This window comes from Diadema antillarum, unplaced genomic scaffold (genome assembly GCF_040938485.1).
Source record: "Diadema antillarum isolate AM-2024a unplaced genomic scaffold, OU_Dant_1.0 seq00000782_RagTag, whole genome shotgun sequence".
Taxonomy (NCBI): Eukaryota; Metazoa; Echinodermata; class Echinoidea; order Diadematoida; family Diadematidae; genus Diadema; species Diadema antillarum.
The window spans coordinates 996161-1015338 of record NW_027271670.1 but is presented as its reverse complement, the minus strand read 5'-3'; the positions used below and the strand labels follow the sequence as shown (position 1 = coordinate 1015338).

Sequence of the window (19178 nt, the reverse complement as noted above, 5' to 3'; positions counted from 1 at the left end):
CATGTCATGCGTTCCAGTTGTTCATGTCCTGATTTGGCAGAATTAAAAACACGCAAAATCCATCTTACCCGGCCGTGCGCGAAAAATTACTCGCGCAAAAATATCCAGTTTTACGGGACCGTATGTAAGAAGAATCCATTCACTCAACTCCACAGGAGCTTGCAGTAATGTGTTTTCTCCAGAAGAAGATTTGTTTGTTTGTTTCCGCTGGAGCAAACTTCAGGCATCGAAGGGAACATCTCGTCAAGAAGGCTTTGTTGCCACCTGCTACCTGATCCGGTAGGTGAAAGTCTCGTTCTTCAGAGTCAGCGTGACGATCAGGGATCGTGGGTTCCTTCTGTCCTTCTTGCAGGACATCTTACCAGACAAAACTTCTCCTGCAGGAATGAGGGTTAAGAAAGAATGGGAGAGAAGAAAAGGGGAAGTGAGAAATGGAGAGAAAGTAAAGAAAATAATCCTTCCATCTGTTAGGAAGTTTAGAAGCAGAGAAATATTACAAGTGAAAGTAGTGAAAATAGCTTTTGTAGACCAAGGTTTCTTCTGCCTGACATTGGGTTTTTTTTTTCTTCTCCATTTTCCACTCATAAGGCACATGCAAGTGAACATGTAAACGCCGCAAGGAACTGACTCCCTGATACACTGATGTACTTCAAAATACTCTTGAATAGATCTGACAATGTATGTATCAATTATGCAAACTTTGTCATTAATCTATTCACCTCTCTGCTGGAACTGCCTCACCATTAAAAACCACTTTTTCGTGCATGCACAATATAGGCAGTCATGACCTTACAGCCCCTTTGGTCAAAAGTAACATTCCTGGAGTTTCAACTTCACTTTCGAACACTTGGTCGAAAAGCAAGACATCAATCACAGAAACATTTGGCGTGAAAAAAATATTTGCATGCTTTGATTTTCGTGCTAGTTCCTGGTTGCGCGAAATGCCCAAAAATTTGAACAACACGAAAATGTCCACTTTTAAAAGTACTGTACAAATTGTCGTTGGGTTGGAACATCCAATATCAATGAGTTAGACACTATTTGATGTAAACTACAAAATCCTATTTCACAGTTTTTGTTGGTTTTGTGATGCAAGGTCACATTTACACTGTAATAAACTCCAATCAATGCCTTCCCAACACACAACAGAATGGAAAAAAGAGCCAAGACAGCAAAAGACTACCATTTAATTTCTTAATATTCATTCAGTGTATGCAAATAGGACCACGGACCTGGTATATATGTCAACATGTCCTTTGTTTTAACTTATCAATAAAGACATGATTACAACAACATAAAAGTGATCTGAATGTGATTATGCTAAGTATGCTGATTTGTGACTTTGTTGGCTTGATTTTTGATGCACAGATCATTTAAGACAAAATAATTCTATAATCAAAGTAATTTTTTGTGATGCAACCTTTGCAAAGATAATCACAGGATGACTCTATTCAAAGTAATGAAATTCTTGCATTGAATTGTTTTTATTGCAAGTGATTGACAAATTTTCCTTCATTGACACAAATAAGCGCGGAATTAATCAGTGTTCTAATAGAAGAAGTTATGGTAAAAAGTTATGTTAAAGAAAGACTCTAGTATTTCACTTCCTCACATATCAATTACATGTGGCTATCTCATATACAAATAGGCAGAACTACAGTGGACTCCCAGTATATCGAAGTCCTCGGGACCGGCAGTTTTCTTTCATTTTATTGAAATTTTGTTATAACTGAACAAAAAACAAACAAACAAACAAACAAACAATAGAAATACATAGAACCGATAATGTTTCGGCCTGAATTTTCATTTCGTCGTAACCGGAATTTCGTTATAACCTTGTCCGTTACAATGGGAGTGAACTGTACTGATTTTCCCACCTTTCTTGAGTTCAAAGGGTTTCCTGAAGGGAAATATTGTCTGCTTCCAGTGAGTCTGTGGTGCTAAGGGTCCGGTGGACAACATCACCTGAGAAGTAACCCATGAAAGTGAAAACATAAACGTAAGAGTCTGTGGTGCTAAGGGTCCAGTGGACAACATCACCTGAGAAGTAACCCATGAAAGTTAACATACATACATAAATATATATAATATTGATATATCAAATCTTTACCAATTGCATGCAGCTCGTTAGTTGCTTGCTATTCAATACTACTGCTATGGCAGGCTTCGATCATCACATACTAGTCATGTTCTATCTATCCACTACTGAAAGGGGAGGGTGTTTCAGGAATAAAAGTTGTGTACTATGATAAAATTGTAACAAACGCAAACAGAAGGAAACAGACCAGAAATGAATATAATTTATTAGAGGAAAATTGAGCAAAGAAAATGGGATTCCACTGGGATTCGAACTCGACAGCTCAGTCGGAAGAGCATCCAGCTAGCAATCTGGAGGTTTCGGGTTCAAATCCCGATGGAATCCCATTTTCTTTGCTCATTTTTCCACTAATAAATGATAAAATTGTGTCACACATTTGATCTCAAATACTCCAAAACAACTCAATATCCTGGCAAATCACATCAGCCAGACAAGTTTCTTTGTAGAACCTTTTGACATATTGCAAGCAAACTCCCAATGGTGGAAGATGAATTTTGAGCCCTTCTGAAAACTATGCTATAGCTTATAATCACAGCTTATCATTAGAGGACTTACCGCTTTGTGACAGCTCTTCTCAAAGATGACATCGAAGAATCCGACCAGAGCCTGTGTGGGAATGAAGGTGCATTTAAAAATTGTGAGTGAGTAATTAATCTGTACAGAGATTGCACTTGTCGTAATTTGCATTATCAGATTACAGCTATGGGAAGGTTATCACAATAGGATAGGCTTGTAAGATTTTTCAGAATTTATGAAATTACAAGGCAACAGCTGCCAGTGAGGGATGTTTTACGTCTTCGCTGTTAAGTAGCCTACACTGTTGAGACATTGAAATACCACAAAAGGTTTCATAGATGTGATGATAGTAAGACTACACCTTTCCCCTGGACTAGCTGTTGACCTTATTAGATGCATAGACTTCAGACTGCCTCAGTGAATATATGCAATTTTTTATAATCACTTCACATTTCAAAGCATTTTGCACTAATTGTTTCGTTACAATTATTACAATTGTTTCAGTAAAATTGGTAACATTTCAAAGTGAGCCACTTCACCATTTACAGGTTTATCTCAAAGCTTCTGAATAGCTGAATTTAAAACCAATTCTCAAATTGGTAAACACATTTTAGAAGATTTTAGGATAACTTCCTGTTTCTTTCTCAAAGAGGCAATTTCTTTATAAATTTCTCTGATTTTGTGCAGATTCAATATATTTGACCAGATTCATCTAATCATTCTCCAATGTATCGAAGATACGCAGTAAGATTCAGAGTTGCAAATTTAAAAAATCATGATAAAAAATTAAAAAATGGTTATCTATGCAGGAAAATTATCATGGGACTTAATGGGTTAAACTGAAAAGGAGTAAACCACACACTTACAGTGCAAAATCCATCACGCTGCACCTCCATGTTAAAATCCGCGACAAAGTCCAAATCTTGGATGTGCACAGTTGAGAGATCAAGGTACTGGCAAGGAGATCAATTTGTTTTAAAAGAATTGATGGGTATATTTCATGAAGTAAAATATCTGTATATTACTGGAGATCTATGACATCAATGTGATTCATACGTCTCCTAAATTAGGCAACATATCTCTTACCTTTTTTTTTTCTTAACAATGCCACATGAAATAGTAGTAGCAGTAGTAGTAATAGTAATAGTAGTAGTAGTAGTAGTAGTAGTAGTAGTAGTAGTAGTAGTAGTAGTAGTAGTAGTAGTAGAAGTGTAGTAGTAGTAGTAGTAGTAGTAGTAGTAGCAGTAGTAGTGCCACAGCAGTAGTAGTAGCAGTATCAATAAACATAATAATGATGAGACTCTGTGACAATTATAATCATAATCATCATTATCATAATCATCATTACAATTATGATCATAATTATGTGAGTCAGTTGTTGTAATATTAAGTATCATGCAGAGCAACAAACGGTTTGCATAATAGGAAGTTAAGCCCCACTTTTCTAGTCATGGGCGTACACTCAAGCAAACTTTCCTATTTTATGCCAATGGGCACTTATCCTGTAATTACAAACTCATTCTCTGAAATCTTACTGACCACTTAAAAAAAAAAAAAAAACGTGTAAACACCATCACTCATTACGAGGTAATTGTGCCCATCCGTTTCAATGGATACATAGAAATAGCCCCATCCCCCCCCCCCCCGAAAAAAAAAATGATAATAAAAGGTGTGAAAAACAGCCAAAGCTTTAAAAAAAAAAAACCTTTCCGTCTGATTTGCATAATCTCCCTGTAAAAATTGTATTGCCCTTTCAACTAAGACATTTACTCTCAAGCAGGGTTTGTACCATCCTTTTTTTCCCTTAAAAAAAAATATATATATATATCTAACTGACCTGATCTCATCGAAACCCAGACCGGATACACACATGGACCTAAAATCATCATCTGCAACCCAACTTAAACTTGGCCCTCGCACCCACAATCGTTATGGTGACCGTACTTTTTCCGTTTGTGCCCCCCTTCTTTGGAACACTCTCCCTACTCACATTCAGACCTCCACCTCCGTTGACATCTTCAAAAAGAAACTTAAGACTCATTTATTTTTAGAGCAGAATTAATGATTATGTAGGCCTTGTATGCATTTGTAGTAAATTATTTGTTATTCTAAGCTGATTTGTATGTTTGGCTGTTTAGCATTATAAAGCGCTTAGAAACATGTTGTATTAAGCGCTAAATAAATATTTCATATTATTATCATTATATATATATATATATATATATATAAATGATTACACAACATAGCATTACACAACATAGGCCCTATCTCTCCCACTTGCCCAAAGTGGGACCGAAGTGGGCATATACACAATGCCCCACACAAATTGTACTTCTAGCTGGCACATGCCTATTCATTTAACTTGCCCACAGCAAGTTTCAGTTGCCAAGGGCAAGCAGGCAAGTCGGTTTGTATGGCAGCACCCTGTCACAAATGGCAATCATTCTGTAATCTATTCAAGCTTAAATTTCAAAGATAGTTACGAGGTGTGGTAATGAGAGTCTCTACTTCATGATTAAATCAAACCAAGGCTCAACACTAGCGGTGGCCCGGGGCCAATAAAGATTGGTGTCGGGCCAGCAAATTTATCTTTTGGTGGCCCGATAGGGCAACTAAAGATTCAAAATGAATCGTCACTTTTGCTTCAATTTTGGGCCACTACACACCTTTGTCAGGCCACCAAAACTTCACATTTAAAGATTTTAGCGGCCCGAACAGGCCACCAGACAAAAGATTTAGTGTTGAGACCTGTGTAAACTGATAAATTACAACATCCAATTTACTTACTTTTACCATGGAGGAGGTTGATATCACAGTGTCAGGTTTTACAACATCCACCCCGCACTCTTCCAGCACGCACGACTTCATGCAGGACATCTTGAAGCCGTATACATCGTCCCAAAAGGCAATCCTGGAGGCGTGGCCCCTCTCGTCGCTAACGGCAACCAGGCTGAGTGTGCAGAAGTCTGGGTAAACTGGCATGAGAAAATGAGGGCACTACGCTCATGAACTGCACATTGATCGGGAGAGGCTAGGTTGTGCTTAGAAATTTATGATAAATATGTTTTTTACAGAATGTATACCGAAGGGGATTATTTATCGTATTAGCAGTTACAAACAATTCTAAATGACATTGTTTTTCCTATACAATTACGTAATCGCACATGTGTGCAGTTAATTTGTGCATAATAAAGAAATCACTGTGAGAACAACCGTGGACTATCAAATGACTGAAATGTCTTTTTTTTTTGTCACCAAACTCACATAATTAAACACACCTGTCCTGCATTGTCTATCCCCAATGGTACATCTGTCATTTCAATTTCTTTTTATTTCAGCCCATCTCCAAGATCAAACATGTGTGGCAATATGCAGAAATAATCCCTTTGAACAGAAACTCTAGCTGGTTTCTCTGAAAATTAATATGTGTCACCACAATTACACATGGTGCTTTCATTAACAAAATCATATGACGCTGTTTTTACACGCACTACACCTGATGATGTCTAGCTTCATCGATCCTTAAGTTTCCTTACCCATGCCTCCTTCCCTGAGATATTTGTTCCTGGCATACAGCACGGTGTCCAGCATGGATTCGAAAAGGAGGAAAAAACCCATCCACTCTGATATTATCACATCCACCTGCAGGGCAAGGCAGAAAAACCACAGTTTGTATCAATGCTCAAACCGAAAAAACAGTCAAGAATGTGGTTATCAAAAGGCCACCGCACACTTCACAGGGCCAGCGGAGTGTTTTCAAAAGTGTGGGGGCCCACTTCCGGGTTCCATGAGCTAACAAGCAAAAAAAAAAAAGGTCCTGAGCTCATCTCTCCCCTTCCATCACTTCCGGGTTTCTTCAGCTGACAAGCAAAAAAAAAAAAAAAAAAAAAGGTCCTCAGCTCATCTCTCCCCTTACATTTCCGGGTTTCTTCAGCTGACAAGCAAAAAAAATAAAATGAAATAAAAAAGAAAAAGAAAAAGTCCTCAGCTCATCTCTCCCCTTCCATTTCCCAGTTTCTTCAGCTGACAAGCAAAAAAAAAAAGAACTAGATATATCGCTACGGCGACTGATATGCCTCCGCCATAATGCATGGTTCTCCTAATAGGTCTATAGTACAATGTCTTGACAATGTGTGATGACAGGTTCAAACAATTGGCAAAATATTAAAATGACAGGTTTGACACAAATGTGCTGAATGTTCACTTTCCTAGAACTAGGTTCAATTGGATGAATGATTAAAATTTCAGAGTGCAGGTATTTGGGGGAACTGATGATTTTTACTTGACTTTTGACCCTTTTATAAGTTTATGCATTGAGTAATTTTTCAAGGTATTGAGAAAAAGTATAATTTCAGTATCAAATGGGAAAACAGCATTATCTAAACCTGGCCTTTGACCTTTGACCTCACAGTTCCAAAGAGAATCACTGTTAGGTTGAACATGCATAAATATGTAAGTTTCATGATGATACCTTGAGTTACTTTTGAGATATGGAGGAAAAAGTGCAATTCAGCACTTTCACTTTCACTTTGACCTTTTGACCTTTGACCTTTTGGCAAGAAACTTCCCACAGAATATATATTGGGTAATACATGTATACATCAAGTTAAAAAAAAAAACCTTCATTCATTGCATAAATATAAGGAAAGTAGTGATATTTTGAGGAGTTGACCTTGACCTTTGACCCCCTGACCTTTGACCCATGACCCCCAACTTCCCTAGATAATCACTGCCCATCGGTACAAGCATATATACTAAGTTCCATGAAGATACCTTGAACCATTTGCGAGATATGGAGAAAAACATGAAATTTCAAAAATTTTTTCACAAAATGACCTGTGACCTTTGACCTTTGACCCTGTGACCCTAAAATCCACACAAAGTATTATCCCCCAAGGATATACCCTCATACCAAGTTTGACGTAAAACCACCACACGGTTCTTGAGATATCGACAAAAACAAAACGGGACGGACGGACGTACGGACGGACGACCCGAAAACATAATGCCTCCGGCCACTTCGTTGCGGAGGCATAAAAAGGTCCTCAGCTCATCTCTCCCCTTCTATTTCCGGGTTTCTTCAGCTGACAAGCAAAAAATAAAAAATAAAATAAAAAAGACAAAGACAAAGTCCTCAGCTCATCTCTCCCCTTCCATTTCCCAGTTTCTTCAGCTGACAAGCAAAAAAAAAAAAAAAGTCCTCAGTGGAAAAACATAACCTTACCGCGCTTATGCTTCAAGATCTCTATCTATTTCTATTCAGTGCCACCTACATTCTTCCGGGTTAAGCCCCCGTCACACTAGATCGGATCGAGCCAACGAATGCCCAGCGGATCCGAAAATTTGGAGATACGCTCACATCCGTTGCTTGTCGTTCGTGACCCGCTTGACGTTCGCTGTATCCGCTAGCTGTTCGCAGAGATTCGCAGAGATCCGCCGGGGCCAAATTTTGATTTTGGACATGTCCAAAATCTTGAGCGGATGACGAACGGAATAACAATCCGCTCTGTGTTCGCTTAGCATCCGCTGATCGAAAGTTTTGGTCGCTCTGCGTTCGTTTCTTATTCGTCCGCCGTTCGTTCAAATTCGCCCAGGAAATCTGCACAGCAACACACGTTAATTAAAGGTAGTAGGAATATATATTCATAGCACACATAATAGTAATAATGATAATAATAATAATGATAATAAGAAAAAGGTCTTATTTACCCAGGGTAGTCTCTTCAGTGTTGCCACTGCTCTAAAAGAGGGCCCTGCTGTTATTATTACCCTAGCGTTGCCAGGTACCCATCATTAATACACCTGGGTCGAGAAGGATTTCGTGGGTAAAAAATCTTGCCCAAAGATGTAAGCACTGGGCGGTATTCGAACCCGTGTCCTCGGCTCGGGAGTCGGGAGTCTTATCCACTATACCACAGCCCCCTACATGACATTTCATTATACATTTACGTATTTTGGCATGAAGTAATACATGGTAGATAATAACCGCACTTGCAGTGCTTATATCGAGAACATTATTGTAAACTGCTGCTATAAAAGTCAACCTGTAGTAAATGGGAATCTCTGCTTGGAAATTAGGAATTGTGAAAGTTCGACTCCAGTTGGAGGCACCAGACACAATGGAGGATGTTGGACTACCAACATCGACATCAACGTGATCATCAGAAGGAAGTGCACTTTAATAAGGGAATCTTGAGGACTGTCGAGGGTAGTGACATCAGGAGTACTTGGTGGTGACTTCTGCTTCCTTCTTTTTAGGGCCATTTTCACAGTCACAACATTACTTGATATATACTGTCACTGCTCAAAATGATTCGGTGAAGTGTGCATCAGCCGAGATCCGTCATGTGATCGCCGCAGTATCGCTCTGCATATGCTGGGCATTCGCTGCTCATTCGCTTTGTCCGCTCAGCATCCGTTGGATGGACTGTGCGCATTCGCTTTCATTCGTTACTTTATCCGCTCGTAACACGGTTAGCATATGCCCATCATTCGTTAGGCGAACGTTCGAAAACCACATTTTGCTTGCGAATTCGGGCGGATTTGAGCGTATCTGGACTTTGCCAAATTTTGCCCATCCGCTAGACATTCGCTGATTTATATGCTGTAGTGTGACGGGGCCTTTAAAAAAAGTGTGGGGGCCCAAAGTGATGACACCTTATGTATTCCTTTGTATGGTGCACAAAAAGTGTGGGGGCCCGAGCCCCCATGGCCCCCATGGTTCTACCGGCCATGCTTCACAACTTTGCCAAGATTCACCAGTTGTACAACCTAGCAACTGGAAGTGTGACGTCACCAGCCTTGTCAGTTTCCAGTTGAGCAACTGGGTAGAAATGCCAGCCATGAAGATTTGACTTGTCAAATTTTTGAAACCAGCCAATCATGCTATAGTTTATGTACTGACACCAGTGCAGTCGTAGGTCTAGCTATCTGGTCTGATTGCGTAGTGTGCAGTGTCGAGTCATGTAACTGGTCATGTGACCCAACTTGCCTCTAAAGCCAGGCTTTAGATGAAATATAAAACACTGGCATTCAAGGCATACTGAAAATATAGTTGTATAGAAATGGATGTTTCTGAATCTTCTGTTTTGATATTGACCACTAAAGAAAAAGAAATACTGATGCAAGCATCTCATTTTGAAAAAAAGGCATTTTATTCTACGATTTTCAGTAGTATCAAAACACATGCTGTGTCAGTAATTTAAATGCTTACCTGACATGGACCTCTTGACAGAATTTGATGGAACTTTATCAATGTAAGAATTCTAATAAACAGAGTAATTGTACAAGTTTTATCATTAATCTCTGACCAAAAAGATTACTTGAAATATATAGACAAATTAATGAAAGGGGCCCTTCAGTGTGGTTGTAATGAAATGACTGCCCTGAAAGCATATCAAGAATACAGTCTTTATCTGTGGGATCCATCACAAATGATTAATGTATTCAATATCTTGTCATAGTCATATCTTACTAGCTCCACGATAGCAGTCTCAGCTCCAAGGTATTGAAAGCTTCAAGATAAAAGCCTTCCCTTACCTTCTCTACAGGAATGTCTACATCTTCCAATCGTCCTTTCAGAAGTGTAATGACATTGTCGAGACCATTTTCCCTGCAAAAGAGTTCATTCAATAATTGTGAATTCCACATGTTATCATTTTCAAGAAAAACAGTCACAAACTATCAATAATACCTTAGCTATCCTCATGCTACTTTAGGAAAGGATGTCTTCTGAACTCTAGCCCCTTTGTCTGCCCCTACACTAAAACTCTGTTGGTGTTTTATTCACCAAGTTTCTTCTTTCCATCAAATACACACAGTTTTTAGTATTGGCAAGACACAGGTCCAAAATTACTTCATACCACTCAGAGCAGCATCATACCAAAGCATCCTGTAAACCTATTTCATTCTTCTAAATCTTAAAAGTTTTGTTAATCCTCCTCAACACGGCCCTATTAACACAAGTTAATGTTTGAATCATATTACAATGGCAATTATTGTAACTAAAAGTTTGAAAATATCTGCCGTAAAAACCAATACCTTTGCATAATGGTTATGATACGTATGTCCCTGAATCTGCATCTGGGCAGTTCAAACTGACCTGACAATTTCCATGGCCTCATAAATGATGTCTGACTGGTCGACACCGATGACCTTCCGTGCACCTGCCTTGGCCGCAAACATGGACAGTATACCAGTTCCACAGCCGACATCCAACACCACCTAGCAGGGAATTGTGGACAGAGAAGTAAAAATACTCTTATCGTTTTATCACTTCTTTTTTTTTTTAAGGGGGGGGGGGGGTGGGTCATCCTTACAACTAAAAACATGGTCTAATAGAAGACAAGAACATAGCAATACTTTGCTCCTCTGCCATCAAACACTGAAAACATCATTATAGGATTCACTGTAGAAAACATCTCAGACAGAAACTTTGCTTTGATTTTGAGGGGGAAAAGGCCCCTCAAATACAAGTGGACTGGCCATTATTGCCGATCAAACAAGTGAAACAGAGAAGGTAAAAACTGATAAAAGTTTAACAAAGAAATACGACTACTGACTTCCAGTACACAATTCATATAATTTTTCAGTGTTTAAAAATAGTCTATTAAATTGGTGACATGATGATGCTGTCGCTGTAACGAAAATGAGAACCAGCTTTCACGAACAAAAGATAAACAACATCTTGATTTAAGATTTATGCTTGTGAGGTTACACTCAGTCAGTCATATCATTTTATGCCTGTGACTATCTAAAAAGAAAGAAAGAAAAAAACAGACAAAAAAAAAACGAAAGCAAAACCTTGTCTCTCACATCAAAAGTTCTTCCAGTTGTTTTTTTGTATACATCATTGCAAGTTGGTGTTCCTATTAACTTGTCATATCTAAAGTGGTGAAGCTTATGATCTCATGACCTGTGCAGACAGCAATCTGATTACTGTCCAGCAGCCTCGTATACCATGCCACAGTGGCATGTTGTCATCTGTATGACGATGGCACGCCTAGCAACCGCATCACCTTCCTGCTCTTCACCTTGTCTTTGAAGATGAACTGATTATCATAGATGAAGTCCCGGTAGGCCTCCGTCCTCACACGGTCTTTCAGCATCTCCTCGTGGATGCCGTAGTGACCGTAGGAGTCAAAGTACGCTTCGTCTTCCTCCTTCGACATCCTCTCGCCAACAGACAGATCGGGTCGGCAAGACCTGTCGGTGCTGTCTGCCGAGGCCAGGAGCCCGTGTGCAAATTCTCTGATTAATCAACAAACAACATAACAGTTTCAGTTCTTTAGAGACTGCTCACATGACTGGAAAAGGGAGAAACTTGTCTACCAAAGTCTAACCATAATCACTACGGTTACATTAAATGACATGCCCTGGCAAACCATGATCAACTGCTACATTTTTGTTTTTGTTTTTTTGTGAGTGAATATACATGTATGTCAGTTGTTTGACAGATTTGTACAACATCTCTGGGTGGACTTGACACAGTTGGACTCATCATAGTTTAGAATGATAATACACAGAGCAAGTGTATCATCAGAACAAAGATCAAAGTGTGCTATCAGCACAAAAAAGTTTGAATTTGATCTAGAGGTGGGCAACAGACATAAGCTGAAATTTAATGAAGTATGGCACTCAGAATGAAGAGCCTATGAGGTCTAAAACATTAAAGGACAAGTTCACCTTCATAAACATAAGGATTGAGAGAATGCAGCAATATTAGTAGAATGCATCAGTGAAAGTTTGAGGAAAATTGGACAATCGATGCAAAAGTTATGAATTTTTATAATTTTTGTGTTGGAACTGCTGGATGAGGAGACTACTACAGCTTGTGATGTCATATGCGTACAACATTATAAAGAAAATGTAAAGAAAATTCAACATATTTTCACTTTTTTCGCATAATAAAAGAGCACTTGACTTGCCTCTTTCTAAAGGCAGGGGGAATAATATTACCCATAACATATGTCAGTAACGAGTCAAGGGAATGCGTACTTTTTTCAAAAGATGAAATTTTGTGAAATTCTCTTTATATTTTCCTTATATTGTTGTACTCATATGACATCATACGCTGCAGTAGTCTTCTCATCCAGCGGTGACTGCACAAAAACTTCAAAAGTTCATAATTTTTGAACGGATTGTCTGATTTTCCTCAAACTTTCAATGATGTGCTCTACTAATATTGCTACATTCTCTCAATCGTTATGTTTATGAAGGTGAACTTGTCCTTTAATTTCCTACTGCTAAACCTCCAGATGATCCATCATAAAATATGATTCACAGAAATGTGATCCCACTCACAAACTATGGATTCAAGTTTTGTCTTTTACTGCTATCAAGACACCAATCATCCATCAAAACCTTCCAGCATACAAAGTCTAACATTCAGAAAATGTCTAGGAAAATGTGATTCTTTTGTGTATAGATTGACAGCTTAATATATATCACATTTTCTCTCTTCTCATTACTCATTTTTTGATACCTTGTTGAAGACAAATCTTGCACAGCTCTTGATAATGAATCCTCGGTCTGTGCTAGCCTCTCTTCAAGATTCTGAACCTTTCTCCTCAGGTCAAGCAGCTCCTTGCTAGAAATGCTGACCATGTGGCTTGCTGCAGAAGCACTGCCCCCTAGTGGTGACTGTGTGCCAAGCTTGTTCCGTCTATCCTCCAGGAAGGATTCTATGTCTGATGCATGTTTTTTGAAATCATTAGAGTCAGGTAAGATTATACCAACTGCTCAAATTGTCACATACATTGTACTGTATACACTGTTATTTTTGCGTACAGATATTTTCGCGAATGATGAGGCAATAGACATTTTCGCGAGATGTTGTTTTTTGCGAATCAATGCCGATCAATGCTTACATTAATGTTCCATCAACAAAGCACATGCAGACATTTTTTCGCATGTTGTTAATTTCACGATTCAACTGTGATCCGCGAAATTCAAGAAAATTATCAAACCGTCACAAAAATAACAGCTTATACAGTAGTGTGAGTATTTTACTAAGGGGAATATTGAAAATCTTACAAATGTAGTACATAAATGGCTATGTCTACAAATTATTTAGCAAAATAGACAGTACTCAACAAAAGCCTACAGGAATTCCTGAAAAGACATTTACTTGCCAAAATTAATGTCTTCTTTGTCCTTAATCTTTATGGAACAATGTGATCACAGCATATACACAATGTTGACATAAAAAAAAGGTTGCACAAATTTGTTGTTTTATCATAAATGATCATTATTATTATAATTACACCTTAAACTACAGTTCAGTAACCTTTGATCTTGTGGTATTTTTCCCACAAATGATATTTGCGCAAACATATTCTAGAAAAAGACTAAGGTTGAGTATTCTTTTTTTTCTTTAAAAGAAATTAAAATTGGTGAAATTCCTGTTATGTTTTCTTCAATCCTTCTGTAGAGGGAGGCACAAGAAATTTAAAAAAAAACTGTAGAAAATCATAATTCTTGAATTCGTACAGTGCTATTTCTTCAAACTTTCATAGGCCATTTCACTGATCTTTTTGCATTCCCGGATCGAAGCCAAATACACGTTCGGTGAAACTTCCCCTATAATTACACACTATTCACACTGACTTTGTGTATATGCCACTGCTATGGATTCTGGAAATTGTCTGCTCACCGAAAAGGAGCAGTGGGTCCTCTGGGTTGGCTGGCCTCATGTTGGTGTCGTCTGCCCACGGGATCTGAGCCATGTTTACAGATGTCATGATGGTATCTGCTGTAACGTTCTAAAATCATGACAATAAAAACAGTGATAATGACATTGATTGAATATAATTTCTAATTTCCATTAAAACTTTGTTTCATTTTTCGACAAAAACATATACATATCACTTTCTTTGGTAACAGAGAATAAGGTATGCAAACCTATGTGAAGTGAAAAGAGTACACAATAATTGTGGAACCTTGTAATTATATATTGTCATGAAAACTGAAGTGATCAAAGTGAAGTAAACAATATGCACATTTGAAGAATGGAGGTACCCACTGATATCATGATATGACAATAACAACAGTTATAATAATGATACTAATTACAATAGTAACTAAAGATGATAGGGATAATGAATATTATCAAAAATATTATATAACTTTATATCAATATCTTTATCATTATTATTATTACTGATATCATTATTATCATCATCATCATCATCATCATCATCATCATCATCATTATCATAAGAACTAGGACAAGAGAAGAAGACCTGTACCTAACTTGAGACCTATAACTTACTTAACTTATATGATAAAATTATTGATGTGTGTGAAAAATGGATAGAAGATAATGGACCAGTCATAATAATCCTTGTTTTGAAGAAAGATCGGAAATAGCCAATATTTCATACTGACCTTTGATCTGATGTAGTTCACCATCTTGATGAATCCAATACAGTCCAAATCTGCAAATATTGAAAACAAAATAGCTTGTGTGTCTTAGGCCTTTAGATACAAAGGTTATTTGGCTTTCATCCGCCAAGCAAGCAAGTACTTATTTTATTGAAAACAAGAAACAAAACAGAGAAATGATCAGTGACCAGATAGGTACTCACTATTCTGTCTATGTATTTATCTTTCTGTTTATCCAACTAGTTTTCTATCTTTCTTTAATCATCTAGCCTTACTCTCCAGATGCCAATGACACATCTCAAGAGATATAAGGAGACCTGGCATTTTCCTCTGTCGCTCCTTATCAATGGAACTCTCTCTCATTATTTCTCCATGAAATCAACTATCTGGAGCACTTCAAAGCTTCACTCAAGACTCGCAATAATTTTTTTTAATTTTTTAAACAGGCATTCAATTACTGATTCTCATAAAAGATTCTGTGTTGTTTTTTTTGTTTTTTTTGCGATACATCATACATGGCACAATATAAATGCTGGGAATCCTTATCATCATTATCATCATCTTTCCAGTAGGCTGTTACAACCAAGACTTGAGAGATCTTCCATGGACTCTTCAACAAGAGGAAGAATTTGGAATGACACTACATTTATCAGTTTAAGCACAGCAATCCATGCTACAGTTTAGTGACTGGAGAGGTGCAGCCCCACCAAGGCTAGTCTAACCAACATTAGTTCTTAATGGAGCAAAGTGCATTCACATTAAAAACACTTAATACTGCTTGGTCTGAAAGAGTCTCCCTGTTCAAAAGGAAGTCAGTAGGTGCATTCATGTTTGAATTGCCATGGTATTAAGTGCCATCATTCTCATTGGCGAAATACCATGGTAATAAATACTACATTCACAAAGTACCATTATATTTCTGGCCTTAAAGTACACCACTGTAAGGTAAGCACTGTGCATGCATATCTCCTACATGGAGAAGACAAGTTCAGTGTCGGGCCATGTGAGAAATACACCGCTGTACGATTAGTGGTATGTCACGACACGATTCACACTAAAATCTTGCATGCACATTTTGATTGAAGTTTGAATGACTACAGTACCCGCCTAAATTCCACTGCATTTCACAATGCATTCTGTGGTGTACTTGCATTCGAATTACTGCACAAAACACCATGGTATTTCACTGTCCACATAAATGCAATAGTGCATTTTCCACTATATCTTCCATAACACAACCTGGCATATACTTATATCTTCCATAACAATATCTGGTATTACAGTATATATACTTATATCTTCCACAACAAAATCTGGCATATACTTACCTGTTTGAACTGCCACGTGCTGAAGGTTGAAGTTGTGCCTCTCTTCGCCGTGACGTATGACATCCTCCACAGAAGGATGGAAGGTCTCGCAGAATAAACACTTTATCGGCTGACACTCTACGGAAGCTCCTGGTTCATCTTCATCATCATCTTCCCAGAGGTCGTCATCCTCCATGTCCTCGTGATCATCTCCTCCACTCCTCATTCCGAAACCAGCGACAGTTTCTTCGCTTTCGGCCATTGGTATTTGATGGAGAGTGATATGATGACTTTGGTGTCAAAATCTAGGGTAAGGATGAGAACATTTTGCTCAGGATCGAGATGAGATAACCCTCATCCAGTTGCTGAACAGGCTTTGATGAGAAGCACCGTAGAAGTAGAGGTAGAAGTAGAAAATGGTGTGATTGAATACTCGTAAATGATTTTTAACCACTTACAAGAGCAAATTTTATTAGTTACCATGTACCCATCATCCATCCATATTATCTTATAGGCCTATACCATGGTATTTGTTTATAACAATTATTACCCCCTTTGATAAAATTGGGTCTGTGCGATGAATGAATTGTGTTTCAATTGACAGAGTCAATGACAAAGAGAGAGAGAGAGAGCTAGTAAACTTTGTCATTGATGGTAATCTTGCACCAATAAACCTTCAGCTCATCAGGCACTATCCTTGCAGCCCTTTTTTCATAGTTCAAAGCAACTGGTTTGCACCTATATTGTAAATATGTTCACTGTTATTACACATTACCATACTGTGAGTGACTAGACCACCTGTACATTTTACCTCCACCCCTACTCTGAGGGAAAAATTGACAAATCAAAGAATGAGACAATTTTGGCAAGACCATGTGGTTCAGGTTCAAGCAGAAAACTTGCTCATCAAGGCATCACCGGGTACTTCAAAGCAGAGACAATACTGGTACTGCAAGTACAAGGGTTCACAGTATGCATGATGATTCACGTTGAAATACAGGCCTATGTGTTCACATTAGATTGTGCACTGATGTATCATTGTGTGACTAATTTTACAGTGCATTTGATGCCTCTTGTCTATGCCTCTTCTCGAATTCTCTGTGAGGTGTAACTCTTTAAAAAAGCAAACATGAATATCATTAGTGTGATTCACTTTTAAATTCCAAGTTAATTCCACTCTATTCTACATAGAAAAATAGTAAAAGGGTACATTAAATTTAGTAGGCCTATATTATTGAACATTATTTAGGGCCTACTGGTAACTGCATTTAAAACTAATTGTAAATACATTTTCTAAATTTAGACTTTGATTAATTCTAGTACATTTTCCTAGCCCTGGCCTTAGGTCTATATGGACTAGACTTATGTGCCGTGGACTCTTGCCTAGCTGTAGACCTATGTCACCTAGTCTAGTACTTGTATTAGTAAATTAATAGTAGACCTAGGCCTATACAGAGATCTAGAGACTCTATATATGGGGCCCATTTCAAGTAATTTTAAGTTACCATAGCTCAGCTGGCTAAGAGTCTATAGACTCAGTAACCGCAGCAGCGACCCCAATACGTATACAGCGCCCCGCGCCGGGGTTATAGACTCAGTAACTTTTATGTCTCCACTACCATCGACTACGATACGACACTAGAGTCTAGAGAGTCTCGATCTAGATTGCATCTCTCTAGCTCTCCTGATGACAGACAATTCATCTCCCTACGGCAGTTTAAGTCATTAAGACTTTGTCTGCCTAGATTCTGCGACAGAAGAATCATCAGTGCAATGGTTATTGGTTTATTACAGCCGAATTTAAGCCATATGATATTTCATTTAACTTGCAACAAATATGTGAATGTATGGGACTGAGCGCGCACCCACTTTAACAACATTTCTGATTTATCACCAGATCTTTCGCGCAATGTCAATAGTTTTAGCTAACCTCAAGTCTCAAAGAAATAGTCTACAGAATAAAAATATACGATAGATAAAAAATACGGAAAATACGGACATTTTATGTCTGAATTCCACTTACTTGCTTGAGGAGATACCACGGCAGACGCTAATGCTAATTCTATGTAACCACGTGCTTACCAGTGATAAACAGAACAGCGACAGGGAGCCGCCATTTCTAAATGCAACGTGCGCTCGCATGTGGGTGTTGACGCGCACGCTTTCAACTCCGGAAATTTACTAACGGAGTCATAAAGAATGTGTAGTGTAACCACGATGTTTCAAGGACATACAAAATACCAATAATTTTGTGTAATATTAACCTCACTCATTACCATTAATATTTTCAGTACCCTTTGAGCACTCAGACAGTGGTAAAGGGCATTAAAGTACCCTATGTAGCAGAGACTCCAACTCTCCCGTTTTCGACGGGAGATCTCCCGCCGAAAACCCATTTTTGCAAAATCTCCCGTTCTCCCGCTTGAGATTTAATTTCTCCCGCCTTGGCTCTGTTTCTCCAGCTTGACATGATTTCTTACTTATTGCCATTACTATGTTGAAAAATAAGCCTTAGATAGCACGGGAGAGCATCTCTAGAACCCTAGAGAGCTGGACCCCGGCTGCAAGGAACTTCCTTCACGCACATCAGGTTGGAGTCTCCCGTTTTGCTAGAGGTTTCAGGCGGGAGAATCTCCAGATCAGAAGGTGCTTGGGGTTGGAGTCTCTGATGTAGAATTATTCGATAGCATTTGATACTCCAGTGTGAATAAGTTCGGAAATATAATAATAATGTATTCAATAGTTTTCTTCATCTTACTCTGCAGTATTGGTGGGGATGAGGATAGAGCTTTTAACTTTTTGCAAGATACTGAGAAACCACTCATGAAATGTTAGGGCTCCTAGAGAGCATATCATTCCAAGAGAAATTCAAA

The 19178-nt window shown here is 38.3% G+C and overlaps 1 protein-coding gene across 1 annotated transcript; it reads right to left on the bottom strand.

The window, feature by feature from the left end:
* Positions 1–267: 267 nt before the first annotated feature.
* LOC139739082 (protein arginine N-methyltransferase 3-like) lies at positions 268–18415 on the bottom strand. The gene is made up of 14 exons (XM_071649697.1): positions 18329–18415; positions 16327–16610; positions 15002–15051; positions 14268–14376; positions 13098–13302; positions 11647–11863; positions 10716–10837; positions 10154–10226; positions 6151–6256; positions 5402–5589; positions 3481–3567; positions 2654–2704; positions 1878–1965; positions 268–377 (listed from the first exon to the last, which is right to left on the bottom strand). The coding sequence occupies exons 2-14, from the start codon at positions 16565–16567 to the stop codon at positions 268–270; spliced, it is 1647 nt and encodes a 548-aa protein (XP_071505798.1). The 5' UTR covers positions 16568–16610; positions 18329–18415.
* Between the last annotated feature and the right edge of the window lie 763 nt (positions 18416–19178).

Coding starts and splice junctions, on each gene's coding strand:
- LOC139739082 (XM_071649697.1), bottom strand. CDS start 16,567: ATGGCCGAAAGCGAAGAAACTGTCGCTGGTTTCGGAATGAGGAGTGGA. Junction 14,377..15,001: donor TGAACTACATCAGATCAAAG/GTCAGTATGAAA, acceptor TCATGATTTTAG/AACGTTACAGCAGATACCAT. Junction 3,568..5,401: donor CAACCTCCTCCATGGTAAAA/GTAAGTAAATTG, acceptor TCTCCTTGCCAG/TACCTTGATCTCTCAACTGT.